Here is a 14,843-nt window from a genome sequence, read left to right on the forward strand (position 1 = left end):
GAAATTGCTCTAGTGCACAGAGTTTTCCTGATATCAGTCTGAAAATATGACTGTAAGAAATACATTCTTCCGGGTCAGGATTCTCCTTTAAAAGGACAAGTCTCCCAAAGATAACCAGTTGGTTCACCATGGAGCTTAACCAATCAGTCCTCAAAACTGCTAAAAATGTCATTTATTTTTTTAAAGATTTTTTAAAAAATTATTTATTATAAATAGCAGAACTTGATCCCCAGATCCTGGGATCATGCCCTGAGCCAAAGGCAAATGGATGTTCAACCACTGAGCCACCCAGGCGTCCTCCACTAAATTTTTTAAATTTTTTTTATTGGAGTTCAATTTGTCAACATTTAGCATAACACCCAATGCTCATCCCGCCAATCCACTAAAAATTTTAAATGGAATCTTTCCACCCTCCACCCCCTAACTCTCCCAAGGACATTGGAATTCTATGAACTGAGTTATTTCTGCCACATCATTGCGAGATGCTTAATATGTATGTAAGTGAACTGAGGGTTGGAAATCCTGGGCTTCTGTGTCATTCCTCTGAGCCTAATGAGCTCTGGGCCTGATAGTTGGGGTAGCCCTTTTGATAGACACTTCCTGGGAAGCTTGGAAAGGGCACCGAGAAGACATTCATAAAATGGTGCTGAAGACAGAAACACTGCGGCATTTGACGAGATGAAGCCAAGCCAGTTGGTCCTCCCTGCTCATGTTGCTCTAACCACTTATAGCCACAATAAGACAAGACAAGATGCTTGAGGCTGGAGAAAGGCTTCTGAGGAGCAATGTGGGACAAGGGCAAGAACAACAGTACTGCCAGCAGCAGGCCTGGTGCTGCCACAGAACTACCACCCTGATTCTCTTATGCCCCTGCCCTCTGAGGGCACAGAGGAATTCAGAATTCAGAGGCAACATAACCAAGAAGTCTTCCCCAAGATTCATGCCAGCTCATCTAGAGTTGTGGGCCTGACACTAGTCAGATACATGCACAGAAATTTCACCAAATAAGAGGATTCATCTCCTCCCCTAGTGCACATTCCTGGGAACATTAAACCTCAGCTTCATTCTGGTTAACAATGAAACCCCTAAGTTAAATGCCTACTTGAAAAGAAAAGCAAAAAGGAAGGAAAAGGACAAAATCTAATAACTTGTATATTAGTATTTGCTCACCTCTCGAGGCCATGCCCTTTTAAAAGAACTGCTCATCCTTTTTTGTTTCCTTCCCTTTTCAGCCTCTAAAGATAGAAAGATTTTTTGGCTGTAAATTACAAAGTGAGCCTTTCTGTGAAAGGAAATGGAAATGGCGTCTGAGTTTTGCTTGTAAGAAGGAACAATTAAAAACATTTACAGTACTGAGGCACCTGGGTGACTTAGTTAAGCATTCGACTCCTGATTTAGGCTCCAGTGATCTCCGGGTCCTGCAGGGCCTTTGAGATCAGTACAGAGTCAGCTTGAGATGCTCTTCCTCTCCCTCTGCCCATCCCCCTGCGTGCACTTGTGCTTGGTCTCTCTCTCTCTCTCTCAAATAAAGAGAAAAACCACACACCCAAAAACAACATTTACAGTATCACCTATAGGACACTTGGCACACTTATAGGACACTTGGCACATGAGGTCTGATTTAATCTTCATTGCCACTAAAAATCATCTTAACTGCTTTCCACCCAAGGGAGGCACAGAATGTTTGAGATACTTTTCATCGGTCACACGGCAGGCAGTGTTATCTCTAAAGCTAATGTCCATTTCTATGGCACAAACCATATTAAAATGTCTTGTTATCTCTCAGCCAGCTTGTAGCCAAAACGTTAGCATACTCTGACTTCCCTTCCAACTAGTGGTTTCACTTATTCAGATCCATAAACTGTTTGAAGCTCTTGTAGTTTTTTAATTCCTGAAGTTTTTCTTGCAAATTGCTTGTTCTCTTGATTCACAACACACAGCTTCAAATTACTTCTAGCCTTTCCAAAATTCAAACCCACCCTTCAAAGGTCAAGAACTTACCACTGCTGAGGCTATTAAGAGGAAAATATTTTGAGATCTGAAGCAATTTCCTAAGAATTGTCAACTGTTTTGTGTGAGCACAACAGAACTGAAACAAGCACACAGCCTCCCTCAGGGACACTGTGAAAGGGCCACTTCTTGGGACTTGCAGTCCTTTTGCACGAAGGGTGTCACAGGTCTCATTTTTCAGGTATTAAGGGCCTACTGAAATATTCTCAAAAATAAGCAGTAAGCAATTAGGTAAAGAATGGCAGATGTTAGGAAATAAAACTTACTCCTCTAGTAGAGCCAAGTGATGCGTGTTATGTTTTTGTTTTCTTTCTAACATGTTACTCTACTATTAAGTCAGTTTGTACTTGTTTATTTTTAAAAATCTGCTTGTACTATGATTGAAATCAAGTCTGTCAGGTCAAATTGAACTAACAGGAAATCTAAATATGGGCCCAGAAAGAGTGATGCTAAGCTCACGTCCCATGTTTGGGATATGCGAAAAGTATTAACGCAACAATGAATAACTTGCCTCAATTCTCACTTTTGTTACCATTTCCCCTTCAGAGTCCTTCATGAAAGAGCTGACAGGGAAATCTCAGGCATAACTAAGGACGGAGAGAAACCCAAATTTTCTCTCCTGCCTTTACAAAGAACATAAAAATATGCATTCATGTAGATTTCTATCCCAAGTTGGAGTGCTGACAAAGGTCTTCAAAGTATCTAAATCCTCCGGTGAATCCAGAGTCAACTACAAAGACATCAAGACTGTCTAGAGTCATGAGGACAGACAGATAAGTTCTGACTACAGGCCTTGGGACTATGCAACATACCCTTCAAAGCAGTCCTCATGGGAGGCTGGGCAGTGATCCCAGAGATACTGCCATTCCTCAAGACCTCGCTGGATATGCACTCATGTAGTTTCTACATGGTCCCTCGTATTTTTTTTTTTTTTAAGATTTTATTTATTTACTCATGAGAGACACAGAGAGAGAGGCAGAGACACAGGCAGAGGGAGAAGCAGGCTCCATGCAGGGAGCCTGACGTGGGACTTGATCCCGGGTCTCCAGGATCACACCCTGGGCTGAAGGTGGCACTAAACTGCTGAGCCACCCGGGCTGCCCAGTCCCTCTTATTTGAAAAACCTTGCTATGTCTGTTCTCCCACTGATTGTCTATATTTGGCATGCTTACAGCCATTTCAGGATCACAGGGAAGATATTTTCCAATTTTAGTCTGATGGCCATAAATTCAAGATGTCGAACTTTGGCGTATGCTTTAATCAGCCATTAGATATTCTAGAAAAGAAAAATAATGTAGTCTTTCCTTCCTTGTGAAGGAAAGAATCTTTAGTTTCTATGATGAAAAAATTACTTAAAACTAGGGAAGACGAGGGATGTCTGGCTGGCTCAGTTTGTAGAACATGCAACTCTTGATCCCAGGGTTATGAGTTTGAGCCCCATGTGCAGCACAGAATTTAAAATTAAAAAAAAAATTTTTTTTTAAACTAGGGCAGGCCAGACACTACCATTTATCACTATCATCACATAAAATATTATGTAAGCAAGTTATAAGGACAGTAACTTTAGGAATAGGATGTTCTCCAACAGTTCTTTCATATCTTCTATGGCAACAAAAGGCTGTGGTGATAAGTTCTTTTAGAAATACCTGGACAGGATATTGGAAGGCCTTTTAGAAGAAATAAATTGGAGGCTCTAAAAAAAATCCTGCAGGAGAGTAAGGCAAAACCCTTCAAAGAATTCATTGCCAAAATGTGTCCTTTAATAAAATGTTAGGTCATCTCTGATGAATCCCAAAGGCTCCTTCTTTTAATATCCTCTGGAAATGATCTTTCAACATAATAACAATCATCAAAAACATCAACTAAATCAAAGGAGACAGTAAAAGCTGAAAAAGAAGATCAGCTGGTAAATATTCAGAACACTGAAATCTAACATGCAGTAATTAGCTACCACTTACGGCATAATGATAAATCACACCTCTGCACTAATAGGCAAAGGGCATTCTGCTACTGAGTCTTAGCTATATACCACACTGTGAGTTCCTAGAGGACATAAACTATCTTATTTTTTTCTTATCCTGTTTTGCTGTTCATTTATTCATCTACTAAATCGTGATTTTTTTCCTACTATTCAAACTAAAAACTAGTTTACTATCATTTACTAAAACTAGTAAATGCTAAAAACTAGTTTTATCATTTACTAAAAACTAGTTTGCCTTCCAAGCTAGTACATTTCTTGAGTAAAGATTTTTATATAATTCTGGGATAGCAAGTTGTTCAATCATGTCATATAATTTTACTATCTTGTCCAAAAGGATATCATTGGACACTTCAGAGGCTCTTATTTGCCTCTGTATCATTCAAAAATGTATCATAAATTAGAAGCTCTAATGTTTGTTCAAGTGAACTGCTATGACAATAGTGATTAAAATAAATTCACATAATATGTATCTGGGTGTTTTCAGTATTCAACTTAAAGAGTTATATGCTGTATACAAACTGTGTATGTATAAGTATGTACATTCATAAAAGATTTTCCAATTCAAGCTGATGGCTCCCTTATTTCAAAAACCCAGCAGTTACTACCATGATCCTCCCTCCCTTCCTTCTAAAGACAACACACATGTTATGAATATAAAAATATAAAATATAAATATATGTTTTATGTAAATAAAAATATAAGAAGGAACATGAGCAAAGGATAATTGCGGCTCTTTGTCCACTGGGAGCAGGGTTAGTATCTTTCCCCATCCTAAATGTTAGTTGGGCCTAAAGAAATGGAATAGTTGATCAAGAGATTCTATAATTTCAGAGTCATAAAACAAAACCCAGTGGTAGATGAGTTCCTGAATCTCTCTTTACTACAGCTGAGGAAAATGAGTCCCCAGAGAGAGATGGCAACTTTCCAAAGCCATGTAAGAGGTCATGGTGGGGCTGGTTACAACACTCATTCCCCAGTGGCTCATACAGAACAGCTTGGGAATGGTATCAAAGAAAAACTCATAGAACAAGGGTGCTTTCCTAGGATCCACAGGAAGGTTTCAGGGACTTCATGAAACCACTGAAATTGTCTGCAAAACTGTGTGTGGCTTTGCGTCTTTTTCAGGGAAGCAGGGTCAGTCTAAACAAGGTCCAGGACTCAAAAATTTTAAGAACCACTCCGTCAAAGGATGGGCTTGGGTGAAGAAGAGGAGGAAAGGTTAAAAGTAAATGAAATTAATTCCAAACTAAAAGGAACGCAGATTTTCAACACCCTGAAGATTATATTTGGGCTGGGCAGCCTGTGGAACCAGGTAAGAACACAGTTCTAAACTTTCTGGTCTGGATGGTAAAAGGATCCTGTAAGAAAAAAAAAAGGTGTTAAAGGAAACTAGGCATGTCTTGGTAACCACAGGTGACAGGGAGAAGAGTAAGCGGTACAAACTTAACTACCAATTAGGTGGTCTCAGAAAACCACTGGTCAAAAGTAACAGGCAAGGCTCAGTTCTCTGGAATCAAGGGGAAGGTTTTGGCAGTTATCTGTCATGAGTCACGATGGAAGGTTTCTGCAGCTTCTCAAAACCAGGGCAGCCTTGACCTTCACTCAGGCCTCTCATTGTACCTACTTGTACAGTGAGCCCGGAAGGGGCTCCACACACCCCAGGTGACCTATTTAAATCACAGGGGTCTTTGTTTTCTTATTTCTGATGTCAACATCAGTCCCAGGAGTGGGCAAAGGCCTTGCTACTTGGTCACAGGGAACTGGATACACGTCAGTCATTGCAATTTCCCTGGGAAACAGAAAATATTTTCCCCACTCTATGGATGAGGAAATTAAAGCAAAGGGAGAAATGTCCAAGGTTTTTGAAGGAGGTGAAGAGCCAAGAGCTCCGAGGTTAGGGCTTGCAGCTACATACGCCACACTGGCTCTGGCTAGATATTCTGTCCCCTTTTGGGAACCAAGCAGTTCTGGAGATTGGGGAAACACTAGTTGCTAAGCACAAGATGTAGGATACAGTTTATACCACACAACCATGCATATGGAATCCATCACACGTTACAACAGAAGACTTGAGGCTTCACTGGGTAAATGAGATAGGAAAAGGAGAACCTGGGGGTTACTCATCATTTTCCAAATCAGAGATTTATGTCCCTTTTGGAAAGGAGAAGGAAAGCCTGGCTGCAGCCCAGTTTTGAGTAATATTTGCCACTGAGAAGCTGTATGAAAAAATTCCTGGCACAAACTTTGGAGAGCTCTTCCGATTGGGCTCTGGCCAGTCCTTATAAATGATTGAGATTTAAAACCCTATCAAATCAGAGAAGCAGGGAGTGTTGGTGCAGCACCATAAATCCCTCTCTAAAGCTAATTTCAAACACAAAATAGGAATGTTCAGAGAAAAAAATTATCTACACATACTTCCACAGAATTTTTTTCCCCCTTAAGTCTAGTAGGGTAGAGGTCAATGGCTAACTGTAGTCTGAGTGCCTGGAATAGTCGATTATCTTCTTTAACCTAAATATATTTTCTGATTTTTCCATCATTCAAATAGATTGCTGTGAAATACAGAATAAAATTAAGTAAAGAAAATATAAAAGCCAATAACTTTGAGCGTCAATGGAGAGCCAGAGCTTATCTCATCCAACTGACTCATTTAACAAAAGAAGAAACGGAGGCGGACAGAACAGGGAGCACCTTGCTTGTGGTCACTCAGGCAGCCAGCAAGGGACTCAGAGCCAGGACCCTGGAAATCCCCTGAACAACTTCCTGGCCTCCACATCACAGTGTTGCAGCTGCTGGATTCCTTAGGCTAGGAAACCCCCTAGGCTTGGTGTTAGGTGAGAAACAATTTTATATGGAATTGTAAAATTCAAAACAGCAGCCTCAAATGTTAGACAAAGTACACTAGATTCCAACTCAAGAATAACTGAAACTGAAAAGGCACAGAGAGGACAGTTTGTAGGGAATTGGGTGTCCAATGCTCTGTCACAACTGCTATACTGAACTGCATAAATGTACCATATTTTCTTTCTTCTGGCTATTGTTTATGTAATTCCACCTGTCCACAATGCTTTCCCCTCTTGGTCTACCTCCCTCCCATGTGTTTCTAGAAATTCCTCCTCATCCTTTAACATCAACTCAAAAGTCACTTTCTGCAATGCTGTCCCTGGTCTCTATTTGAAAAATTAATGGGTACTGGGACACCCCAACAAAAGGATGCACTTTTGACTGCACAGCATACCACTATATAAGGGAAATCACTGCTGGTTTACAGATCTGTCTCATCCTCTAGATAGCGTTCTTTTTAAGTCATTGTATCTCTGGCACCTAGCAGGAACTCAAATGACAGCTGAATGAATGAAACCTACTAACAGCCATACAGCAAGACTTTTACCTCTCTTTGCATATCTATGACTTGTTTTTCTATCCTGGAAAGGGTGCATTTGTAGAACCTGAGGCAAGAGAGATTGCTTCCGGACAGAGGTTTTCTCTAAAGTTAAAACAGCTAAATTGAGTATTGTTATTTCATACTACTTAAGTAATAAAGAAATAGGTTAGAAAAACATTAAGATTACAAAATATCCAAAAAATGGACAGATTGGCAACAAACACACAACCCGTATAGTTTATTACAGGAAGACACCAAAGTGTATTATTCCTACACCCTCTCTATCACTCAAGATACATGTACACAGGTACACACAAAAAGTTAATAGCAAGTCACTGTGGGAAGTTTAATCAGAATCCATCAATAGAAGACCCATGGCGTGGTAAACACCAAAGTGTATTATTAGGGTTGCTAATTGCTAATTAAAATCCCCAGATCAGGTTTCTGGGCACAGCTTGCTGCATCTGTGCAGTGGGCAGGTCCCAGACAGTATGAAAACCAAGACCGGGACCTGCTTCTTCATGCAAGGCTATTCCTGTAGTATCACAAAGGGGGTGGGTGACACACTGTACAAGAAGAATATCCACATGCAGTCCCCTCAGGCACAGTCCTGTTCCTGACTACAGATTTGAAAGAAGTTTCTCATCAACCTCTAGGATCCAGAAACTAGGCTACTGTTGCATTAAATACCAGAAGGTACCTAGCTTTACCCCTTATAGGGAAAGAGAATGGTCACAACATTCAACATACTGTCCTCCTTCCTTGAGATGGTCTGGGAAAGGGGATAAGAGGACTTTCTGGGGCGATGGAAACATTCTATATCTTGATTGAAATGTGGGTCACATGCATGTATACACTTGTCAAAACTTACAGGATTGTTTGCTCTTAAGATTCATGTTCTCTAGTGTATATAAATTTTACCTAGAAAAAAAGAACCATGGACAAAGATTGAACTCTAATTAGTAGGTTTATTTTCTGGAGTGGTATGAGCTAGCAATTTTGAAACTATTTTCTATGTATTCTAGACTGGAGCAAGTAAGTAAATACATGCAGGATAATGAGATCCAGGTTTTTCACCATTGGGGAAGGTAGTTACAAATATGGGAGAGGGTAAATTAACATCACCATAGGGGATAAAATATATCTTGTGCCTCCTAACATGATGATACATCATCACGTCTTTGGTAGTTCTGCCAAAATTTCATGACCTGACTCAAATCATAAGGAAACAGGAGACAAAATCAAATTGATGGAAATGCTACAAAATAACTGGCAAAATATCAACATATTTAGGTTAAGAAAGACAAAGAAAGAAAGGTTAAGGAACTTTTTCAGATTGAGGGAAGCCAAAGAGATACAACAACTAAATGCATGCTTGATCCTGAACTGGTTTGGGAAAAGAAACCTATAAAGACTGTTACTGTTACGAGTAACAACATTTAAAATATAGACTGTGGATTAGGTAAGAATATTGTGGCAACATTAAATTGCCTGAATTTGAAAAGTATATTGTGTTTAGGTAAGAGAATAGCCTTTTCCTTAGGAAATACACATTGAAGTATTTAGTTGGAAAGGACACAGTGTTTCCAACTTACTCTCAAAGTTGCAAGAAAAAAGAGAAGGGTGAGGAGGAGGAAGCAGGGTGAGAGGGAGAGGAGTATGCATATATAAGTGGGGCAAAAATGTAAACAAACAACTGGTCAATCTGGGTAGAGTGTAAGAAGGTTCTCTGTACTATTCTTGTATCTTTCCTGTAAATATGAAATCATATCAAAATACAAAGTTACCCTCAAAATACCCTAACCTCCTCCAAAATATTTATTTATTTTTTTAAAGATTTTATTTATTCATGAGAGACAGGAGAGAAAGGCAGAGATATAGGCAGAGGGAGAAGCAGGCTCCATGCAGGGAGCCTGATGTGAGACTCTATCCCAGGACCCCAGGATCACGCCCTGAGCTGAAGGCAGATGCTCAACCACTGAGCCACCCAGGAGTCCCCTCCCCCAAAATATTTAGACGTAAGGCTAATAATAACTAAATCAGTGTATTATGAGAAATTGTTTCAAGAATATTGGTTTTAAAATTCTATTTTTCCCTGTGGTAGCAATCCACAAAAACTTTAGTTGGCACTAAATTCCTTTTTAGAACTAAAAACAACTCATATACCTTCAAATAAGATTTTTTGAAATTCCGTGCTTTTAGATTTTAGAAAGTCTTGTAAGACAATAAACAGAAATTGGAATGAAAGTGCCTCTTTACTACCCAACTCCCTCCAGATTCTTCAGTATTTTTTCTGTAAGAACAATTCATCTGGCTACATGCCAAGTTAAAACCAAACAAGATAATAAACAATTTGTGTATGGATGATTCAGCCTTCCCTGACATAGCAGAGAACTGCATTTTCCCCAGGCCTTATAAAAGCTCTATACACACACACACACACACACACACACACACACACACAAATATAAAATATGCTAAGGAACACAGCATTATCACTCAGCAGAACTTATTCTATCTCCCCATCTTTGTCTTTGTGTTAAATCAAACACAAGTATGACCCTGGTCTGGGGGGGCGGGGGGGGGGGAGGCAAAAATACCAAAAACTACCAAAGGGAAAAAATTACTTCATGGATATCAAAGGAGAATTTTTAAAAAGTCATTTTTAGCCCCAAGAATCTTTTTGAAACAATAACTATGATATGACTCAGTATAAAAATATTATGCTAAGTATGTATTAAGAAAAATTCACATGCACAGAGATGAAACTGCAATTGGATTTGTCATTTCAAAGTATTAATGTTGGGTTTGCAGATAATAGAGAATGACATTCTCCTAAGTGAATAAAGAAGTTAGCCAAGTAAGTAAATGCTGTGTTTCTACTGTAAGGAAATACATGCACCAGTGAAGCAACCTTTTCAGCACAAAAGAAATTTAATACCCAGACCACATGAAAAGTGATCGCTCTGGGAATAGCACAGCTGTTAAAATTCAAGGCAGTTTGTACTAAATCGTCCAGCATGTTTATGTAAAGCAGGACTCTCAGAATGACCACCAAGAGGAATTAACTTTGCTAACAAAAAAGGGATACCTATATTTAGTTTAATGCTTACAATAAGTGTGAAAGAAAAATGCAAAGCGATTCTTTCAAAGAATATAAGGGACCTCAGTTAGCTAGTATGCCTGTGATTCTTTCATAAACAGTATCTCAAGGGCTAATTTAATTAGAAAGAGAACAAAAAAGAATGAGTGTTTGCATTTCACTTACAGAACCCAATTATCTTTATTTCATTGAGATGCATGATCTACATAAAGCCACAGAAAAACTTCTGGCACCTATGCCAAATGATTTCAGTATGAAAATTAATACTGCCAAGTTATTTTGAGACCAATTAGCTTACCCATTCCAAGAAAAAAAATGTGCTCTCTAAAAAACATATAATCCTAAAACCTGCATTTCTGAAGACAGAAGTGTACAGATATCCTTAATGCCTTGATGTGAACAGATATAAGATACCTCAAAGAGATGGCAAAAAGAATGAGCTTGTGGGTAACTACTGACAAATGGCAAGCTTTAAATCTCAATATTGATGCTTGGGATGCACAATGATAAAACAGCTTAGTTTACTTTTTGAAGAAAAAAGTTACTCTCAATGTTTGAACACCTAAAATTAACCAAATTTATCAGCATTCTCAATCTGAATTAATTTTTTAAGACTGGGTAGGATTATGCTTCTCATAGGATATGACCAAGTAAAGTCTTTAAAAAAAAAAAAAAAAAAAAGCTTATCAACTCAGAATGGAGATAATTTCCCAAGACCTCAATCCCTTCCATACTGCTAGATGTTGTAGGCCAAGGCAAAGAAGTCCTGAGTTAGAAGTGAGATGCCAGACTTAGGGGTTAATGACCCTAATACTATTTTGCATAACACTTGTACATGAAAGTCTTACCAAAAAGCTTGAGTTTTAAAAGCCCAAGTTAAATCACTGGGCATCAGAAGGCTTAAAGAGGCATAACAAAAGAAAATTAGCAATAACACACAGTATAAAGGCACAAATAACTCAGCCTATCTCTAGGCCTGTTAAAAAAGGAGATGCCATCAACTGTAGTTTTGAGATACATCAGCCGTTTCCCATTACAATGGGGTACATACCAGCTCTATTTTTAGAGCCTCTGGAAAGATCAAAGCAAAAGGGGCCCTTTTATGGGCTCCCTAGCCAGGCCCCTAATCTCTGTTTACTTTTGGTCATTATGTAGATCTCCCAAAGACAAACCAAGAGGACTGCCTGGTTTAACTCCCTCTTCTGATAACACTTACAAATTGCTCTAGGATGGTCCATGTGAGCAAGGAACTTCTGAGGAGGAACAAAACCTAGTAACGTTCATATTCAAGCCAAAATTATTATGAGGCAAGTATTGATACAGATATCTACAATATCTAATTCAATCTCTCTTTGTACACTATAAATCAAACTTTTTCAGGCTGGTTTCTCTGTGAGAATGAATACACATGAATGACAAATCTCTTCTGGTGTTATAGACCTTCCCTCTCCCCCTCCAAAAAGTCCTCAGTTGGTTTCAGTGCTCTGGCTAGTAAAGATGATAGGCTCATTTTAAAAAACAAGTCCTTCAAATGCCGAATGACTTACTTTGGAAGAACAAGCTGTACATTTGTCAAACGCCAGGCTGACAGGAAGAACATTATCAAACCGTGACAGAAATCCCCGGATCTAAAAACAAAGCAAAACAATTGCTCAAATCAAGCTCAGAATGCCCATACCTGTGGTTTCTGACAAAAAGTGGGAAATAATATGGTGGTCTTGACACAGATTAGCAAAAATGAAGTTCAGCATGGACATTTTTCCTTGTATTATAATCAGTTTGAGGAAGAACTGTATCATGTCCTTTATGCCATCAAGAACCAGGCCCCACAATCTTTTTACGTATTTGAGACCTAAAAACTCCAAAATACAAAAAGAAAGCGATATGCTGTAAAGTATCATTGTAACAAATGTCTTAAAAAATAAAACAGGTCAAATAGTTCATGATGGTGCAACTGTCACATACATGTTACAGTGAATATGGTAAGTGTGTGTACCTGGATAGGATATTGGGTGGGGCATCACAGATGAGAAGGCCTGGGGACTACATCAGGCAGAGATGGTCCTAAATATACATCTAGTTATTTGCTTGAGTTGGGACAGGGATACAATGCAAAACATCACCAAATTTATGAGGAAACAGCGCCACCTTGAGCATAAATTTCTGGACTGCAACTCACTGTCCCAGGATATCAGCCGTAACCAGGTTTCAAAAACTATGATTTAAGTAATTTACTGAGAACATCATATCTCTCTAGAACTATAGTATGCCAAATGGGACGTTTTAAACTGCTGTGTAGATCATTAACATATTATTATGAAAAATATGAATGGTAAACCCCATGAAGTCTCACAGGACTCAGCATTTATAGTAAATCAGATAACATGAATCCTTTCATGAGTTAATTTATTTCATCTTCCCAACTGCCCCCATCTTCATAAAACTCAGGCTCAGAAAGGTGACACAAGTTGGCTGAGGAAAATGGAAAGTGACAGAGCTAAGATTCAAAAGGAGGCGTCTTAACCCTCAACTTGGCCGAGTCTCCTTCTGCTACCTACCCTTTCCCTCCCTTTCTCTCAGGATATCACAGGTTTGTCTTCAATATTAGGTCTCAGCACAAATTAACAGTCTCACCTGAATAGAGCAAAAGAACCAAGCCACATATCCTTGTTGCCTTTGGCTGCCCTACCAACACTTCCCCAAAATAAAAACAAACAAAACCTGACAAACTCTTTAAAGAAAAAGGCTTCCTTCTGCATTGAGATAACTCCATCTTCATATCCACACTGGATCTAACGGTCTAATTGCATGTTCATACTAGAAAACTGAACCTGTACAGACATGGCTATGGCTATCTTTTAAATATCCTTATCAGTATAATCCAAGATCAAAAGAGCATTTGGTAGAAATGATAAATTAGACAGCTGGTTTTAGTTAGATGGCCTCATTGTGAGCTTTGAAAATGTGACAATCTTTTAGTTCCCTAAATCTCAAGAATGTAGTGACCATTTCATTATACACTACTGGAGGCACAGTCTGGGTTTAAGTTTGCTATTCAAGGACACCAAAACAGGAGACCTCAAACTTCTAAGAAGGATTAGTCAGAAATGGGAATGCTGAGACCCTCATGAGATCAAGAAGTTAGAGGCTTAAAAATATTTGCAAAGTGAGCCTTCTCACTTCTCAGTTACTTTCATATTTTATATATTTATATAATATATATAAACTTTCATATTAAATTCCCCAAAAATGTTACTATATTTTACACATTTTCCATTAAAATGTTTGTTGAAAAAAAAAAATAAAATGTTTGTTGATACAGCTTATGTTAATGTCTCCATGTAGGCTTCGCAAAAAGGTTTTCTTCATCCTTTTTTCTCCTACAGCTAATAACAAGCTTTATGTTGTATAAAGAAATATTGGTAATTTTCTCTGCTAAACTGTCTCATATTTACAGATGGGAGGTAAGGCTGAAGGGAAGGGAGACAGAAGACCAAGCTAGAGCAGGAAGGAAGGCAGGAAAGAAAAAAATAAAAACAAAAAACACAGGTGGTGAGCAACAGAAGAAAAAGGAACCAAAATGAATGGATTGGCCAAGCATTGGCCACACACTATTGTTTAGCACCCCCAGACAGCTCTTTACTAGGAAACTGTGATTCATTTTCCCAGGAAATGAAGTAAAATAACATCTGTGTGTGAGGCCTTTCAAATTCACCAAGCTGGTATCAGAAGGCCCAGAGCTCAAAGTAATTAGTTTTAGGTAATTTCAAAAAGGAAAGTCTTCTTCTGAAACCAACTGTATCAGACTTCTAATGGGTATTTCATAGGTGAGCTCCCTCCTTTCCACATAATGCTACACTCTGCCATTAATTAATTTTTCTAATACATAGCTCCTAGGTGTGTCACTTTATCAATTTCTATAGCTGAAACAAATATGGCAGAGAATTCCTTATGCTGGCATTCAGAGACCCCCACACACACTAATCTGGGACCATCCTGTCTTTCTAATTATGTCTCAAATTGAAACTGCTCACAATCTAAGCTGAACTACAACTTCCTTCCAAAGACTTTCCCAAGTTCCTGACCTTATCTCATGCTAAATTCTGTGACTTGGAACTCTTCTTTTTGGAAAGAGCTACACAGCCAAATCCCCATCTTCCTTAAAAGCTGCTCAATGCAAACACACCTTTCGTAAAGCCTCAATCTACCTACCACCAAGCTTAGAGATAATGTCTCCATCATTTGAAATCCTTCTTTTTGATATTTATCACTAAATACCTGTGTAATAGTTATTTTAAGAAAACAACAGGTTATGAACACCTGGGTGGCTCAGGTCATGATCTGAGGTCCTGGGATGGAGTCCC

The 14,843-nt window shown here is 38.7% G+C and overlaps 1 protein-coding gene across 26 annotated transcripts in view; it reads right to left on the reverse strand.

Annotated features, from left to right (window-relative positions):
- Positions 1-14,843, reverse strand: part of ATG7 (autophagy related 7) — a 235,071-nt gene that overhangs the window by 143,749 nt on the left and 76,479 nt on the right. For 20 of the 26 annotated variants that reach the window (XR_003237720.2, XR_003237719.2, XR_011994320.1 and 17 more), the window contains one exon: positions 12,027-12,107. The exons of the other annotated variants lie outside the window; for them this stretch is intronic. Coding sequence is in view for 11 of the 20 variants with exons in the window: in XM_026016844.2 (XP_025872629.1) it covers positions 12,027-12,107 (81 nt within the window). In the remaining 9 variants the exon portion in view is untranslated. The remainder of the gene's footprint in view (positions 1-12,026; positions 12,108-14,843) is intronic. 26 annotated transcript variants of the gene reach the window in all.

Source organism: Vulpes vulpes, chromosome 9, assembly GCF_048418805.1.
Source record: "Vulpes vulpes isolate BD-2025 chromosome 9, VulVul3, whole genome shotgun sequence".
Classification (NCBI taxonomy): Eukaryota; Metazoa; Chordata; class Mammalia; order Carnivora; family Canidae; genus Vulpes; species Vulpes vulpes.